Raw genomic sequence first — 19,243 nt, 5'->3', positions numbered from 1 at the left:
ACGGAGGGGAGGGGGAAGCAGGAAAAGAGGGAGAGGGAGGCTCCGTCACTGGATCACAGGTGAGCGGGGACCCGATCTCTCTCTCTCATCCCCCCCTTCCTCCATTCCTCCTCTCCCACCTCCTCGTCTTCTCTCCCTGCTACCTTGCCTTCCCTTCTCCCTGTCTCTAAGCCATGACTCCTATCACCCCCACATCTTCCTGCCTCTCTCTCTCTCTCTCTCTCTCTCTCTCTCTCTCTCCTCTCTCTCTCTCTCTCTCCTCTCTCTCTCTCTCTCTCTCAACTCGATGTTCAGCCTCTCAGTAACATTTAGATCTTTTCTTATCGCCGTTCACTGACCTGAACTCTTTGCTTTCCCTGTTCCTCGTAGCTCGTTTTTCTTCTGCCTTTCTTTTTTTTTTTGTATTTCCTTTGCTGGCACGCCTCAGGTGATGCCCGCCGCTATCCTTGTGTGTGTGTGTGTGTGTGTGTGTGTGTGTGTGTGTAAGCATGTATTCGTGTGTGTTAACGGAGTGGATTCATGATCACGTTTCGTGGCCACCATCACCACCACCACCACATCCACCTCAGTCCTACTCATTATATCCTCCTGGAGATATATATATATATATATATATATATATATATATATATATATATATTATATATATATATATATATATATATATATATAATATATATATATATATATATATATATATATATATATATATATATATATATATACTATATTTATATATATATATATATATCAGCCTCTCCCTGTCACCTCTGCAGTGTCAACAAGGACATGGAGGCGTATCCTAGATTACCAAATTAGTGGCCTTCCCTGCGAGACTCACATGACACTTTCCTCCATCCTACCTGCGTGAGATACAGAGAGAGGGAGAGAGAGAGAGAGAGAGAGAGAGAGAGAGAGAGAGAGAGAGAGAGAGAGCGAGAGAGAGAGAGAGAGAGAGAGAGAGAGAGAATGATCGTGCATATTTGAACTTGCTTGACTGCTGCTTCCATTACTTCCTCTTCTCCTCGTCCTCCTTCTCTTGTTCTTGCTCTCCACGTGACGATACAGCATGAGTATACTACCGTGTGTGTGTGTGTGTGTGTGTGTGTGTGTGTGTGTGTGTGTGAAGGTCATGTGAGAATAGTGTAGAGAAAGTGCATGCAATCACTTAAATGTGTCTTCTTTTCTCATGGATGGGCGAGCCTTTGTGCTTACTGCGTGTGTGGCGTTGTTGTTGTTGTTGGTGGTGGTGTTGGTGTTGTTGTTGTTGATGTTGTTGTTGTTGTTGTTGTGGTGGTGGTGGTGGTGGTCGTGGTGGTGGTGGTGGTGGTGGTGGTATACTTGTTATTGTTACTGGTGATAGTAATAAGGAGCTATAGTTTTGACGGTTATTTATTTGAAAGAAACAAATTGTTCCTACTTTTGCACAGTTTTTACTTTTTTACAATACAAAATCATAGTCACCATGGCGACACGATGCACCTTCCACCACTAACAGTGTAACACCCCTGTAGAACACCACACTGAGACGCCTCGTGCAGACCGCTGGGTATCGAAAGCTTCAGACTTACTATCTCTAAAGATTCTAAAACCATGTACATATAGATCGAGAAATAAACATAAATGTAAATCAAACAAAGCACACACTTTTATATCCAGATTTTTCACTTGAGTTTATTTATTTATTTTTTTTTTTTTTCTGAATAGTTGATGATAATAACTTAATTTGTATATACGAGGTGGAAGAGAAGGCAGTGCATTTATGAGGTGGTGTTACTCTGACCCGTTGGTTATAATGCTGCTGGGGTTGTTTGAGTGTCCCTGAGCTAGTGTGATGTTGAATCATCCTTTCTTGAAAGTATTCAGTGCAATATGAGATATGATATTAATATGTGTGTTATAAAAGCAGCGGCACGTGTGTGTGTGTGTGTGTGTGTGTGTGTGTGTGTGTGTGTGTGTGTGTGTGTGTGTGTGTGTGTGTGTGTGTGTGTGTGTGTGTGTGTGTGTGTGTGATTCATTACAATCTTACAAGATCACTTCCCGGAGTCATGATCACCAGCTTTATCTTGTCAGCAGGAACGTGGCATTATAATGCAGTCTATGGGTGAGGCTGAGACCTTTCACTCACCGTGCACCCTCTCGTGTTGCATAAAGGGGACAGTACCTGTCGCTTATTAGTGAAGACCTCAACACCTGAGCGGGCGAGTTACCTTGCGTGCCAAGTGACAGGCGGAGAAATTACCAGTGAGACAGCGAGCAGGGTGTGTGTAATAATAATAATAATAATAAACGGTTTATTATTTAGGCAGTTGACAAACTGAAAATGTACATAGGGGATGGGGAAAAACTTAACATTAATCCTAACGGTAAGACTAATCTAGGAGGGAAATACTATTGATTGATGGCTCGCACCATGGTGGGAATCGCACTGAGTCTGTACCGGTCCGTGCGCGGCGCCTTCAGGGGCGTTATTTTGTTGTGGTGTCTGGTGGCACGGACAGGGCGAGGCGCGTCGGGCGGCAGCATGTCTCTGAGACGCGGATGATGCAGTAGTCCCTTCCCAAACTTCTCCAGAGCCTCTCGGTGCCTGGTGGATATTCTGGACAGACTCAGGGTGGTCAGGGCTTCTTCATAGGTGGTGTATGCAGGGCCAAGGATGACCCTGCACGCCCTTTTCTGCACACTCTCTAGCTGTAGCTGTTGAGTGTGTGTGAGGGAGGAGGACCACGCTGGGGAGGCGTACATGAGTTTGGGGAGGATGAAGGTGAGGTACACCCCCCTTAACTCATCTGTCGGCGTCCCCAGCGACCTGAGTCTGCGCAGCATGTACAGCCTGTAGGTAGCTGATCTCACGGTGCTGGCGACATGCTGCTTCCAGGTCAGCTGGTCGTCCACCGTGACTCCGAGAAGCTTGGCACATTGGACCACCTGGAGGGGGTGAGGGCCCACTGTGAGCCGGGGAGGGGGCACTGGTACAGAGGAGGTGTGTGTGTGTGTGTGTGTGTGTGTGTGTGTATCTTATTCCCATATTAAAAGGGGATAAGGAAAAATGTTTGCACCCAGCATATTTACCCTGAGGCGTGGAAACAGGTATAGACAACAGATGCAGAAACCGTCCCAAACCGGTTAAGTGTTCTCAACTTTCTTGCCAAGTTGTCTCTCATGGAGGAATTCAGTTGTACTCGACCACCTCTGCTGCTCCACATATTCAAGCAAGAAAAACTAAAGCAGTCTCTAGTTGTAATGACAGTGTGCCCCGAATGCATGCTGCAGTGAACATAAGGAACGAAAATATACAAAAGGCATTTGTACTTCTTGTAATGGTATCTTGATTATTTTCATACGGAATGATTGCACGTGAGTTTGACTTCATCCTATGCTGAAGATAATGGTGTGCTAGAATTTCTCCTTGCACGATGCCAATGAGTCTGAGTATCGGGAGTAAAATATATATAAGTTGGGACTCGCTCATCGGGGGAGTGACGCTCTGAGACACCATGATGAAACCATGATAGAGAAAAACTTATCTTCTTGAGTACTGATTCCTCTAAATAAAGCGTTAGAGTCAAAGAATTTACTGGTATGATGTAACACCCTATCTTATATGATACTCACTTGAAGATAACAATAGGATTACTTATTTTGTTAATGATAGGATATGTTAACGAGCCAGATAATGTACTACAGGAAAGGCGGATAGCTGACAGACATTAGCACCACACCGTGACAGGACAGAGACAGACAGACGCGCATGTCATAGAAAACGGTGCATGGCTGAGCCATGCACCGTTGATGTCTTCATCAACAAGTGTGGGTGGAGGGAGGTTTCTTCTTGTAATTCAGAGAATAATGTTTCTTGTAACTTCTGTTCTCCATTTTCCCCACAAGAATGTTTCTCCATCCTCACAGTTCTTCCCCACGACGCTCACATGACCCTGTTCTTGTGGCGCTTGTACTAGTCAACTTTATACTAGTCAAACTTTTATTAGTCAAACTTTGTCAATTTCATTCTAGTCAAACTTTTATTTACCAAACTTTTGTTGGTCAACTTTTATTAGCCAGCTTCATTCTAGTCAAACTTTTAATCCTCCTCTTACCTTCAAGTCTCTCCTAATCATGATGATTAGATACTTTACTTTCTTTGTTTTTTTAAATATCTACAACCAGTAATCAGAGGGCGTATTTGGTTATCTCTAAATTAAACTTGTGAAATCTGAATGAAAAATAATAAAGCAGAATATGAAATTATTACATGTAATATACGGGGGAAGGGGGAGGGCGGCGTATAGATCCGGTTTTTCCACCTTTCCTGTAAAAATATACTACTCACTCTAGCCCGGCCTGGCGTCGTAAAGCCTTGCTATGGCCTCCTAGTGACCCTGCCGCAGCCCTTCTTTGATGATCGCTGGTACAGAGAATGAATGTGAATGAGATAGGTTCTGGAGCTGCTGCTGCTACTACTACTACTACTGCTATCTATCTATCTATCTATCTATCTATCTATCTATCTGTCTATCTACCTATCTATCTATCTTTTCTGCTATCTATTCTATTTTTAATACAATAGCAGCAGCAGCAGCAGCAGCAGCAGCAGCAGCAGGAGCAGCAGCAGCAGCAACAACAACAATAACAACAAGAACAACAACAACAACAACAACAACAACAGCAACTATTCGTCTGCTACTACAACAACAACAACAACAATTCATCTACCACTACTACTACTACAACTACTACTACTACTACTACTAGTTATGCTTCTACTATTACTACACCAACAACAATTCCTCTACTACTACTACTACTACTACTACTACTACTACTACTACTACTACTATTACTACTGCTGCTGCTGCTGCTGCTGCTGCTGCTGCTGCTGCTGCTGCTGCTACTACTACTACTACTACTACTACTACTACTACTACTACTACTACTACTACTACTACTACTGCTGCTGCTGCTGCTACTACTTTGTTACGAGAGTGGGCGTGGCTTGTAGAGGTGTTGTGGTACATGACCTTGAGAATCTTCCTCCTTCCCATTGTGTTCCCTCATCTAGGAAAAGTCACTTGCGTGTTCGACCTTAGGAAATTTCGTCATCATCTTTTACCTTAATGCCAAGTTTTGATAATGCAAAGGGACGGCCGTGATCAAGGTTAGAAAACATAAATACAAAGCAATGCCGCTTCAGCTTAAGACGGAAGGAAAGTTGCAAGAGCCAAGGACTATGTATAGTTTACCTCTTAAGGTGACCTGATAATCCCCTTTTGAAAGAGTCGAGTTGGCGGAGAGAAAAAGGAAGCAGAGGTGATGACGGAAAAGAAACACCATGTCCTATAAAGTTTGCCATATAGTGAGTTTTAGTAGCATTCAGCAGGAGAGCAGCATACCCTCCAACCGTGCTGCAAAACCGAGAAAGAGAGGAATAACAGGGTAAAAAAGGAAGCAAAAGATACGACAATATATTAGCGTAAAAAAAAAAAAATAAATGAATGAATAGATTAATAAAATGAAATAGAATATAAGAAATAAAACATGATACAACACACATCAGCAGAGAAAATTCTAATAAATGAATGAATAAATTGATAAAGTTGAAATAAAATTAAAAAAATAGATAAATCATGAGACAACACAGCAGCAGAATGAGAAAGAAAAAAGACGACGGTATTGCTTAATACACGGTTGCCTGGCGTGAGGGATGCGCTTCTCTACCAGTGTCTTATTTTATGCGCGGACGAGCGGGGTCTCCTTCAGATGTACACACAGGAATTAGTATTCAGATGGCGAAGGAGTGATAGAGACAGTACGAAGCGTCTGATTTTACTAACGTTGAATGGAGAAAACTGAGCTATTTTATTACTTCCAACCAAGTGTATCATTCAGTGGTTGTTCGGTAATGTGTGTGCAATAAATGATTGGTTACGTTAGAGCTTGATTTTAAGGGTACGCAACAGTTTGCCAGTTAAAAGAGATTATCGATTTTTTTTAAGGAGGGATCCATGTCAAGCTTCTAAGACAGTGAAAGCTACGCTATGGGAAGATCAAATTAAAAACTTCCAGTCGCATTTTTATATTTGATTTGCTTCAGTTAGTGGACCAGAACGTACCATAGATACTGATAGCAATATAAGAAAAGAACAGAAGACACAAAGACAAACTGTAAAGATTTACAGCCTCCTTTGATTTCTTTTCAAAAGGTATACCAATAGCAGAAATTCTATCTTTAAGTCCGTTAGCGAAGATGTCAACAGATAGACAGTGAATGGACTGTCCGTCACATCTCAAAACCCACGTTAGCACTCAGAAAGGAAGTTGTGAGTACAACTGTGAGCTGCCATACAAGCATGGCAGCTCACTGTGAACGTTGCCAAAAGAAGCTTTTAGAAAGTTCTACCTGGATGACTGCATTATATGGTATGAAGGCTTAGATATTTAGAGAGTTCTCACTTTAAAGTAGCGTGCACAGTAAACACCCGGGGTGCTGAAGAAGAATTATATAATGTGCCAGTAAGCACATGGCTGCCTTTTGTGCCAGGAAGTGACGGGACTGCTGTGCAGAAGTGGGAGAGAAGGCGGAAAGAATGCATAAGCGGATGACACACAAACACATCCACCCACATACACACATACACACACACACACACAGTTCTTCATTTCAGTTATTGAAGGCGAATGACGTGGTGGATATTTATTTATTTATTTATTTATTAACTTTTATTCTTTTGATTATTATTCAGTCTAATTGACTATAGGGATGTATACGGAACGGGCGTGGATGAGAGGGGGAATGCATTACAGGGATGGTGGCAGCCTGTAAGAGAAGGCTGTGATGACTTACGCTTAAGACCTGCTGGTGCGTTGTCATTTTCGTCTTATCCGGGGAGTGCCTTTGTGTCGCCAACACCATCAATTGCTTGTTTATATTACCTCTGACTTATTTATTTTAGTGTTTATTCCGGCAACAATTTAGAATAACATAAAACGTTAAGAATAAGAAAACCATGATTTTAATGCACCACCTATTGCGTTTATGCCAGTATGAATTCCAACAACTAATAATTGATGACATAAAACTTTAAACTTTTGAAAACATGGCGTCACTTATGTTCAGAGATTTTCCCGGGATAATCATAACACGGCAGAGCACGAGGACCTTGTGAGGAAGGGAAAAAGTCATGGCTAGCCATTGGGGTGATGCCGTGTGGTGCTTACTGACTGAGTGACTAAGTGACTGACTGGTAGAAGGTCGGTAGGCTTACAGAAGCGCGTGTTGTCCACCAGGCACCTACTGTCCACACTGTGCTGTGAGGAAGGGAGCACCGCAGCGTGCGTGTCGGCGCGGTGTAATTAGTGGCGGTGGCACACATGTTAACTTACGTCGGTGTGTTTATTGACCAGTGACAGAATATTTGCCAGTTGTGTGACGTCTTGTACCATCGCCAGATGAGCTCACCGGTGCTAATGCTGTACATGCAGATAAATGTGGTTGGATGCAGAAGCAGATGAATATATAGGTAGTAGATATTCTATTCATCACAGACTTGTAATAAATATAACATCATATTATTTATAACTACTAAAACAATGCCATCTACTGGTGCAATTTAGTATACTGAAATATAGTAAAATACAATTATGAAATACAAAAAGAAAGCATATTTACACACACACACACACACACACACACACACACACACACACACACACACACACACACACACACACACACACACACACACACACACACACACAAAAGCGTACTTCTGCTGCAGTGAATGGCCGGATGAGTTTTCGTAGTGACACGTACACATTTCAGAGCGACATTCACAGAGAAGATAAAAAAATAGAGAACTGATGTCAGCAAGTGAATGAACAAGCTTATTGACGTATCGCCACCAGCACCCTTCCCCCTGCTCCTCCCCTTCTTCCCCCTCCCCACCAGTACCACTTTCACCCTCTCTCCTGTCACACCTGCCTCCCTTCCCTCGTTCCTTTGTATGCTCTTCCCTCTCACCCAATTCACGTTCATTCGCGCTCCCTCCCCTCACTCCCACACTTGGCTGCCACCCTGCACCCAGGACTCACAGGTGGTCGAAAGCCCCGGCCAGGTGTGGCAGATTGGAGAGTGGCAGTTGAGTTCATCATTTCCTTTTCGTGTCTCTCACCGTCTTTTCTTTCTCCCCGCAGGACTGATGTTGGATATTCTGGAAGTGTCGCTGGAAGGCGGAAGCACTGACTACCTGGAGGTGGGAGCGAATGTGGATTATTCCCTGAGCTGTGAGTACCGGACGCCGTATGACGACCCGGTGAAGGAGGTGCTGTGGACGAGGTTCGGAAAGCCCTTCTACAAGTGGGCCGGCACTGGGAGCCCCACCGGTGAGTCGTCTCGTCTCACTGCCTGTACCACGCTGCCGAAAGTCATGTAATGAGAGAGAGAGAGAGAGAGAGAGAGAGAGAGAGAGAGAGAGAGAGAGAGAGAGAGAGAGAGAGAGAGAGAGAGAGAAAGAGAGAGAGAGATTGATTTGAACACTCAGGCTCACTCACTCGACTAAAACGCGTGTGTGCGTGGGGCATGTTTCTTCTGTCTCTCTCGGTCTTAGATCTAATTTGCAATCACTTGAACACTACTTCTCCTTTACTAAACCTCATCTTATTTTCCTCACTGAAACATACATGTCTCAGGCAACAGACAGTAGCACCTTTTCTGTTCCTTCCTACTTTCTCTATCTCATTTTCAGTCCAAAGCTGGATGGTGCCTCTATGTGCCCAACGACTTAACCTGCTCTCGTGCACACGCTCTTGAGTCTTCCGAATTTTCCACCATCTGGCTACGACTACAGAGTCACTCTCAAACTAAATTTATTTGTATTGTATACCTCTCACCTAACTTCTCTAACTATAAGAAATTCTTTGACTACTTAACTTCCAAAGTGGAGCACATTTTAAATCTCTTACCTTTTGCAGAGATCTCCATTCTTGGAGACACCAATGTTCTCCACCAGCTCTGGTTTTCCTTTCCCTTCACTGACCATCCTGGTGAACTAACCTTTAACTTTCCTATCCTCCACCACCTAGAGCAATTGGTCCAACACCCTACGGGTATTCCTGACCGTCTTGGAGATACGCCTAACATTCTTGACCTTTTCCTCACCTCTAATCCTTCTGCTTATCCCGTTACCCTATCTTCTCCGTTGGGCTCCTCCGATCACAGTCTCATATCTGTATCTTGTCCTATCGCTTCAATCTCTCATCAGGATCCCCCTAAGCGAAGGTGCCTCTGGCATTTTGCCTCTGCTAGTTGAGGGGACCTGAGGAGGTATTTTGCTGATTTTCCTTGGAATGACAATTGCTTCCGTGTCAGAGACTCGTCTGTGTGTGCCAAGCGCATAGAGGTGATAGTGTCCGGTATGGAGGTGTACATTACTCAGTCCTTTTTTGGGCCTAAACTTTCTAAACCTTGGTTTAACACAGCCAGTTCTCGTGCTGTACATGATAGAAAGGTGGCCCACAAAAGGTACTTGAGCCTTCCATCACCAGAATCTCATGCGCTTTATATTTCAGCCCGGAACCATGCCAAGTGTGTTCTCCAACTAGCCAAAAATTTCTTCATTAATAAAAAGTGTCAAAATCTTTCAAGATCTAACTCCCATCTCAGACATCTCCAATAACTTTGCTTCTTCTTCTTTCCCTCCTTTATTTCAAACAGATGGCACCACTGCTTTCACATCTATCTCCAAAACTGAACTCTTCGCTCAAACCTTTGCAAAAACGCTACCTTGGATGATTCAGGGCTTGTTCCTCCTTCTCCTCCACCTTCTGACTACTTCATGCTACCTATTAAAATTGTTCGCAATGATGTTTTCTATGCCCTTACTGGCCAAACCCTGATGGGGTTCCTCTTTTTGTTCTCTGAAACTGTGCCTCCGTGCTTGCACCTTGCCTAGTCAAACTCTTTCAGCTCTGTCTGTCAACATCTATCTCTCCTTCCTGCTGGAAGTTTGCCTACATTCAGCCTGTTCTTAAAAAGGGTGACCGTTCTAATCCCTCAGATTACCGTCCTGTTACTTTAATTTCCAACCTACCCAAAGTTTTTTAATCTATCCTCAACATGAAGATTCTTAAACATCTATCACTTCACAACCTTCTATCTGATCGCCAGTATGGGTTCCGTCAAGACCACTCTACTGGTGATCTTCTGGCTCTCCTTACTGATTCTTGGTCATCCTCTTTTAGATATTTTGGTGAAACTTTTGCTGTTACCTAAAAGCTTTTGATAGAGTCCGGCACAAAGTTTTTATTTCCAAACTAGCCTCCTACGGCTTCTATTCTTCTCTCTGTAATGTTAATCTCAAGTTTCCTTTCTGACCGTTCTGTTGCTGTTGTGGTAGACGGTCACTGTTCTCCTAAATCTATTAACAATGGTGTTCCTCAGGGTTCTGTCCTGTCACCCACTTTGTTCCTACTACTCATCAATGATCTTGTAAACCAAACTTCTTGTCCTGTCCACTCCTATGCTGATGATACCACCCTGCACTTTTCCATGTCTTTTCGTAAACGTCCAACCCTTCAGGAAGTACACAGTTCATGCAGGGAAGCCACAGAATGTCTGGCTTCTGATCTCTCTAAAATTTCTGACTGAGGGAGAGCAAACTTAGTAATGTTCATTGCCTCAAAAACTCAATTCCTCCATCTATCAACTCGACACAACCTTCCAGACAACTATCCCCTCTTCTTCAATGACACTCAACTGTCCCCCTCTTCTACATTGAACATCCTCGGTCTGCCTTTATTTATAATCTAAACTGGGAACTTCAAATCTCATCTCTAGCTAAATCAGCTTCTACGAAGTTAGGTGTTCTGAGACGTCTCCGCCAGTTTTTCTCACCCTTCCATTTGCTAACTATGTACAGGGACCTTATCCGTCCATGTTTGCTTCACATGTCCGGGGGGTTCCACTCATACCGCTCTTCTAGACTAGGTGGAATCAAAAGCTTTTCGTCTTATCAACTCCTCTCCTCTAACTAACTGTCTTCAGCCTCTTTCTCATCGCCGCAATGTTGCATCTCTTGCTATCCTCTACCGCTATTTTCATGCTAACTGCTCTTCTGATCTTGCTATAACTGCATGCCTCACCTCCTCCCGCGGTCTCGCTGCACAAGCCTTTCTTTTTTCTCCAACCCTTTTTCTATTAATCTCTATTGCAAGAGTTAACCAGTATTCTCAATCATTCATCCCTTTCTCTGGTAAACTCTGGAACTCCCATCCTGGTTCTGTATTTCTACCTTCCTATGACTTGAATTCCTTCAAGAGGGAGGTATCAAGATACTTATTCTTTAATTTTTGACTACCGTGTTGAACCCTTCTCGGGGACCAGCATCTCAGTGTTTTTTTTTTTTTTATTGGATTTTTGTTGTCCTTGGCCGGTGTCCCTCCTACAAAAAGAAAGTAGTAGTAGTAGTAGTAGTAGTAGTAGTAGTAGTAGTAAGAGCAGCAGTAGTAATAATAGTAGTAGTAGTAGTAGTAGTAGTAGTAGTAGTAGTAGTAGTAGTAGTAGTAGTAGTTTTGTGTGTGTGTGTTTTTCGTCTAGTTTTCCTTAATCTGTTAGGGCTGAGTAGTAGTAACTGTTGTTGATGTTGTTTTAGCAGTAGCCATAAAATCATACAGGGCTTCCCTATCAAATCCCCATTTCTTCCACGACTGGTCAGAAAGAAAACATTTTACCAACATTCAAGGTCGGTGACTAACTGACTGACTGACTGACTGACTGACTGACTGAGTGTGCGTCCAGTTTAGCGGTCCTGTACCTGTGGGTCCAGTGGATGGGTGAATAACCTGTCACACATTTAAATACCAAGGACAGAAAGCGAGCAGCAAATGGCTCGGAACTATGCGTTAAATAGCATGATCACTTCCCCCTATCCATTTGTTTGTACGTGTGACTGGATAGTTGTCGTCCTTCACTCCCATGACCAGTTATAGTCTTTTAAATCCACTCGGGAAAGTGACCTTTGGACGTAAACCCACCCATCCCTCCCTGATGCCGAGTCTTCTGTTAAAGCCTCCGCGCAGTAATGCAGTAACTCCCTCACGTCCTCCCATATAATTAGGTGTCCTGCCACGTCTCTTGCTGTTATGGTGGCTCAGGAGCAGTCTAGATTGCTCATAGTTACTTGAAGTACACCAAGTGTGATGATAGTTAAGCTTAGACATGTTATTATGAAAGTGCTGCCTACAAAACGTTAAAGACTGGAGAGAGAGAGAGAGAGAGAGAGAGAGAGAGAGAGAGAGAGAGAGAGAGAGAGAGAGAGAGAGAGAGAGAGAGAGAGAGAGAGAGAGAGAGATATTGGAATTGGGACTGGGACTGGTATGTGTGTGTCGTTAAAACCATCTCATATTAGATTCCGGACAGCTTCCTCGCACACTCCCGTTTGCCTTGCAAGTGTGGTGGGGAAGGCGAGGCTGGGCCGGTGCTCGTCAGGTGGCTGTTCGTTAATGTTGTCATGTTGCCCTTTAAAAATGAATAACTGGATTATGAAAAAAAAGTCTGGTGTTCGTTTCTTTCCCACAAGTCATGACGACTCCTATAGTTCAAATATTGAATGTGTTGTATCTTAGAGAGAGAGAGAGAGACAGAGAGAGAGAGAGAGAGAGAGAGAGAGAGAGAGAGAGAGAGAGAGAGAGAGAGAGAGAGAGAGAGAGAGAGAGAGAGAGAGAATTTTGTTTCCACTTTTGACCGAAAACTTTTAATGAACGAAGCACTGCCAGCAAAGCCACCGTCTGCTGTATGTAAATCTAAAACGGATTACTATATTCTTTTAGAAAATAGTTTTCAATTAGTAAAGTATACTTGAACAAATGAAGCAAAATAGTATACTTTTGATGTTCATCCTGGTGTAAGCAGAGGTCCACCGAATGAATGCAGTGACGAGTTATGGAATGCTTTCAGTAAAGTCGTGGCGAAACCTGAAATGTTTGGTTTTTCCATGTGTAATTCTTTTTATTTCCATCTCAACATTTCCCGAATCTTTTTTATGCTTGGTGAAGTCTCGTAGCGATTTTAGTAATGTCAACGGTAACAATGTGAATTCAGATTGTAATAATGAGAGTATTGATAATGATAATTGCTACCATTATCCTCATTAGTATTGTCATCAGCATTACAACACAAGCACAAGTATTTCCTTTCCAAAAGCACATATCCTGTGCTCAGTATTATGCCGGTAACAATGGACTGCTGTGCACGTCACCAGCAGTGTATTGTTGGCGTAGTGATGGCGGTGATGGCTTGAATGCGGGACCTGCCATGAGTGTTGCGTAATAATAGTTATGAATTCTGAGGGTCTTGGATACAATACTAATGTGTGGTGTGTGTTGCAGTGCTGGACATCGCCTTCCTGGGCTTGGTGAACAGCTCGCCTGAGAAGGACCCCCAGAACGTGCACTTCATCGCGCCCCTGCACTATAACCTGGCCGGGACCTACATGTGCCAAGTGTTTACCAACAAAGCCACCACCAATGCCTCCTACACCCTGCGTATCGTGGGTGAGTCTGTCAGCCTCACTTGTCACTGTCCCCGCCACCATCCCTCACACATCACCATCACCACGCACTGTCATCACTACCACCACTGCCACCACCATCACCACCACTACTCACTGCCATCACTACCACCATTGCCACCATCATTACTATATATACTCAGGGCAGCGGACACTCAGAATTTTGTACAGACGTTAATCTTCCCACACAAACACTGGATCTGTCCTGACAACTAAAGAACACTAGTTAATGATCCCAGCCAGTGTTCAACAGACGGTGGTTCTCTGTACTATATGGGGACCGTCAGGGGACTGTCCTCGGTGGAATGTAGTGATGTTTCTTTCAGACATCGCCGAGTAGCTAAATCTGCATACATCACCATGAATTGTCTCTCCTGATGTACAGTTATTCTCCAAGTATCAGCTTTTAAGAATCATTATGTTGATTTTGAATTGATGTTATCTTTTCTTTAATGTTCACGGAGATCACTTAAATTTATGCTGAGTTTCGTCGCAAATATTTGTTGTTAGGCTTTGGTCAACATCTTATACATATTTAGCTTTGCTCTTTCTTCTATATATATATTTTTTTTTTGTTTTGTTTTACTTAATGCCTGAAGAATAGCGATCATTATGCACACACACACACACACACACACACACACACACACACGAAGCCTTGCCATATCAAACACAAGGTCCAGCTAGCTCCCCATATTTATCCGCCCCTTCCTCGTCCATACACTACCTGGATGTTAGTAGACTGGCGTTCATTGATTATAGATATCACTACGACACTCATGGCCGCCGTACCTTAGGCCTCTGGCAGGTAATGGCCCTCTTTCTGGCTCGCCCCCATCATGTAATAATAAACAGAGAAGGGTGAGGAGGGACGGACTGGGACACCTGGAGTTGTGAGGGGCGATAAGGAACAGAGGGCAGTTCTGTCTTGTCAGGGGTTGTGTGCCTTCCTTTCTCCTGCCGCATTGGTTTGAGGGGCGTGCCAGTGTTTGCATTGTCAGGGTTCATCAGCCTCTGTGCGGTCAGATTGCTCTTCGGGAAGGGAATTTTCGAGGAAGTGCTTCTTGTTCGTGTAACTCATTGCTGGTGGGGCTGGGATCACTTCAGCGAGCAAGGCAGACACTCCTGTGATGTGATGAATTCTAACACGGTCTTCCTTTTCTTGTATGTTGCCCCCGCCAGCTTTGTCATCATCTTTACTTATTGATTAAGCGAACACACACACACACACACACACACACACACACACACACACACACACACACACACACACACACACACACACACACTGACTTCCTCCTTGCTGTCACCCCAGATGCAGGCTCCTGGCCGATCGTCATGACAGTGGAAGCGCTCGGCAAAATAATGTCAGAAAACGACACTGACACAGCCAGCGGTAGCAGCGATGGTGGTGACGGAGCGGGGGACAGCGGCGACATTGACCAGAACAAATATGAGGTGAACCAGGTAAGTGACGTGGTTTGATATTTCATTTTATGTTTATTTATTTAGTTTATTTCATGGCCTTCATTATGCTAACACTCATAAACTTCATAAAAATGACATCAAGATTCTAAGCCACTTGGTACTTTCGTTTCTTGCTGGGTTTTTGTCATTGTCATTGTTTTTGTTTCTGGCCAGCCACTGAACACCTCCACTCTACCACCAGACTATCGGGAACGACATTGATGTGGGTTTCGAGGACAAGGACTGCACGCTGGTGTGGTCTCTGTCTACCCCTGCTATCTACCCGCGGCCCAACGTGACGTGCGGCCACTACTCCTTTGATCACGAGGACGTGGTGCAGCGGCTGCCGGCTGGCCTCACCCTGCACAAATACCCCAACGGGTCATGGACTGCCTCCTTCTCCAATACGCACATCCAGGTAGGCAAGACGACTGGACGGGCGCGGTGCCTTCTTGTTTTGAAATATGAACGATAGAATTTTTTTCATTAGTTATGATGGTCGTCAGCTCATAAAATGTGTTGTCCGGAGCTCCGAAACCCAGTGAACTCTCAAGTTTTGTTTATGGAAAAATGTGGTTATTATCACAAAAATGCATCTTTACTCGTACAGTTTGTACCTATTGTCTATTCATTGCATCATCAAACTCTATTCTATTATACCCTCATTCAGTTTGGTCGACAGTAAGGAATTTATGCAATATAAAATTCATTACTTCGTTTGGAAAAAAAAATAACATCATTGAAGAATCGCATGAAACTGGATTCAGTGAGACAAACTATTGCGTTGGTTTACGGTGCCAGGGTTACCAATTTTCCGGGTGTTGTCTGGGATGCTTGAAAAGGACAACAATTATTCATGACTGACTATGGCTCGCACAGGATGTGAGTAGCACGTGCTGGCGTGGGATGGTGGAGAGCCTCGGGGAACGTGTTCTGAAAACCAACGAAAACTATAAGCTGCTTTAGTCATCTTCAGGTTGATAATATTGGGTTATCGTGCCCTGGATTGTGCGGGAGTTGTATATTATTTAAGATCACGTGTCACTGTCCTTACTAAAGTTATATTTGATAGCACACGCTCTCTCTCTCTCTCTCTCTCTCTCTCTCTCTCTCTCTCTCTCTCTCTCTCTCTCTCTCTCTCTCTCTCTCTCTCTCTCTCTCTGGATTTATCTAGATTCGTGTAAGGAAAGTTCACTCCAAGGTCTGACCTCAAGTAGAGTGAGACTGTGGATGACGAAGCTGGGTGGCATTTTTCTCTTTTTCTCTCTTTTTTTTTCAGATAGATTAAGGTCATTTTTAGTCAGTGGTTGACTGATGAGCCATTACAACCAATGATGCGACGTTTAGGGATGGAGTAATGGAAATATTCTATCCTTTCAATATAGGTTATTGTTGTATTGTAATGTTGATCTGTTTCTTGTACGTAAAGGTAATCATAAGCCAAATAATGTAATCTCCACGTTCTGAACATCATCATTATCTCCGTATAAGTTAAATCACATCGTGCTGTTTCATTATGCTCCTGCGATTAAGTTAGAGAGAACACGTCACGCGGAAAGAAAGTGATGCTGCGGAAAGTACAACATTACGATGGATGCGTGGAGTAACAAAGTTGGATCAGGAAGGAGAAAATTACAGAAAAAAGGTAAGAAAACCAAAAGCAGGTATGGGCTTGTTATGAAAGAGTAAAAAAGACAACGTGACAAAGAACCAAGGAGGATTATGTACAAGGGCGCATGAAAGAAGAAGAAAAAAAAAACAAGATGGATCAAGTGTGTACTTAAATGAAAATGTAAGGGAAAAGATCTTAGAAAAGGATGAATTGTTCAGAGGAAATAAACAGAAGAGGCTGTAGTGAAGTTTAACGACTTACATGAAAACGGAGAACGCAGATAAGGAGTAAATTTAAGTATGATAGAATAAGTGCGTCTAGGTAATACCTGCTCATCTTGCTGAGGATTACCAAGCTAGCGTTGAAATGCACAGGAAGGAAGAGAAAGTTACTATTATATATTCACCGACGCTTGCCGCTCCTCCACTCCGCCTCACTTCCTGCGTCCTCCCCACACACACACACACACACACAATGGTCCAGCCACAGCCACGCCTACAGCACATCACAGCCGCCGATACTCCCACACGTGCTTCCCACATTTCACTTCCAGCTCACCACCGCCACTTTTCCTTTCCGGCATGCTCCAACCGTGCTGACTCACCTACACACGCTACAGCGGTGGAGACAGGCTTTCATTTCTTGCGCAGTATCATCATCATCACTCACAAGTGATCCCATGAGTGCGGAAGTTCTGTGTGTGCTGATTCCATATCAAGTTGTGGTGCACTTTCGAATGCACCTGAGTTGCCTCGAATCGTTCTATCAGCGTGCATGGTAAATTTATGGAGGACGCGCTCGTGGTTCCTCTTCAAGTTCATAAAGAATAATTCAACTACATTTGTATGGCGAGAGGTGTCCCAATAGCTTTCTTATATACCAGATTAGGTTATCTTTTTTTTAATGTTTATGTAAGTTTTATAATATTTTAAGAAACTGATGAAATATGGAACATTACCACGTTGCATCAACCAGTAAATGGAGAATGAATTTCGTTAACTACAAAGTATCTTGCAGTAACCGGAGAAAATGTGTATGAAGACAATAATTAGATAGATAAATAAATAAAAAGTAAATAAAATAAATAGATTAACAAACAAATTATACTATGCCCACGCATACCGCTCTCCGTGAAAACCTCATCCTAAATTAATGTCATCATATGATTGTGTTGGTAAAACTAATTAATCAGTTTGTCTTGAAGTAAATCCATGTATTAATGTTCATTTTCGTGGCATCTACCAGGTGTCCAGCCTCCCTAAAAGCCACAGGCTTGGCTGCAGCATCCGCATCCCAAACACCTCCTACAAGATGGTGGTGCGGCCCCAGGATGACTTGTGGGTGGAGAGCCTCAGTAAGTACTCAAGCACCTTCTCTTGCATACCAACAGCTTCCTCCTCCTCCTCCTCCTCCTCCTCCTCCTCCTCCTCCTCCTCCTCCCACCCCTCGACCTCCTTGTATACCGTCACAAGGGTTGATATGCTATGCCATAACACCATTCTCACTTCCCGTCTTTCATACGGTGAAGACACTACAGCACGGGAACCAACCCTCTGACACACACACACACACACACACACACACACACACACACACAGGTTGTTAGATACCTGCAGCACAAACTGGTGTGACCCGCAACACTCACCAGGTTCTTTCTATTTTGCCTAGTCGACACCGGCGGCTGCTCTGGGCTCCAGGATGTTCAGGAGAGGGGCCTCATCGTGGAGATGAGGGATGCCACGTACACCTGCAGGGGCGACGTGTTACCTGCTAGCAGATCGGGACCTGCAGTAGCCACTATCAGGTGTGTGTGTGTGTGTGTGTGTGTGTGTGTGTGGTGAAAGAATGCAATAATTTCTAACTAGAAATTATACCATAAACTATCTCATGGTAAGGACAAAGTGTCACTAACCCAGTCGCTCCGTCTGATGCAGTTGTCCCGAAAGCTACACTGCAATATTCCCCGACAACCCTCGGAAGACTTGGGGAGGAAGCCTTGAGCTGAGTTGCGCCGAGAACGACGTTGGATGGCGCCGCTACACCCCGGAAGAGACGATGCGTTTAGGGGACCTGATGAATCCAGATTCCTTACCTATCTGTGGTAAGTCACCTTTCACGATTGTCTGGTTTCTGGTTGCATGCATAGGTGTAACTCTAGAGTTTTCTGCAAGAGGAAAAAAATTATATATATATATATATATATATATATATATATATATATATATATATATATATATATATATATATATATATATATATATATATATATATATATATATATATATATATATAATATATTGTTATGCCCACCCCTCACTCCGGGCAGGCGTGTTATCCACACAGGCACAGGTCGAGAAACTAGAGCAGCGGTGCCTCAAATAAGTCACACTCTGAACGCCAGGACAAGGCACACACACTCAAGGCCGGGGCACAAGGGAAAACATGGGCACTATTTCCTAGGTTTATTGACAAATCCTCCACAAGTACACTGCTTTACAAGTTCACAGGGGCACCACAAGTCTCCCAGGGCACGACAGGCACTCAACAGGCACTCAACCAGGCACTCAACAGGCAGGGAAACACTTCCGAAGCCGGCAGGCAC

The 19,243-nt window shown here is 43.7% G+C and overlaps 1 protein-coding gene across 6 annotated transcripts in view; it reads left to right on the top strand.

Moving 5' to 3' along the window:
* The window catches only part of LOC135101558 (uncharacterized), a 35,873-nt gene that overhangs the window by 4,303 nt on the left and 12,327 nt on the right, over positions 1-19,243 (top strand). For all 6 annotated transcript variants that reach the window (XR_010269301.1, XM_064005662.1, XM_064005660.1 and 3 more), the window contains exons 3-9: positions 8,191-8,379; positions 13,381-13,545; positions 14,878-15,029; positions 15,232-15,447; positions 17,887-17,995; positions 18,310-18,445; positions 18,576-18,742. Coding sequence is in view for 5 of the 6 variants with exons in the window: in XM_064005662.1 (XP_063861732.1) it covers positions 8,191-8,379; positions 13,381-13,545; positions 14,878-15,029; positions 15,232-15,447; positions 17,887-17,995; positions 18,310-18,445; positions 18,576-18,742 (1,134 nt within the window). In the remaining variant the exon portion in view is untranslated. The remainder of the gene's footprint in view (positions 1-8,190; positions 8,380-13,380; positions 13,546-14,877; positions 15,030-15,231; positions 15,448-17,886; positions 17,996-18,309; positions 18,446-18,575; positions 18,743-19,243) is intronic.

This window comes from Scylla paramamosain, chromosome 6, assembly GCF_035594125.1.
Source record: "Scylla paramamosain isolate STU-SP2022 chromosome 6, ASM3559412v1, whole genome shotgun sequence".
NCBI lineage: Eukaryota > Metazoa > Arthropoda > Malacostraca > Decapoda > Portunidae > Scylla > Scylla paramamosain.
Note: the sequence above shows the minus strand (reverse complement) of the source record. Positions and strands in the feature narration are given on the sequence as shown.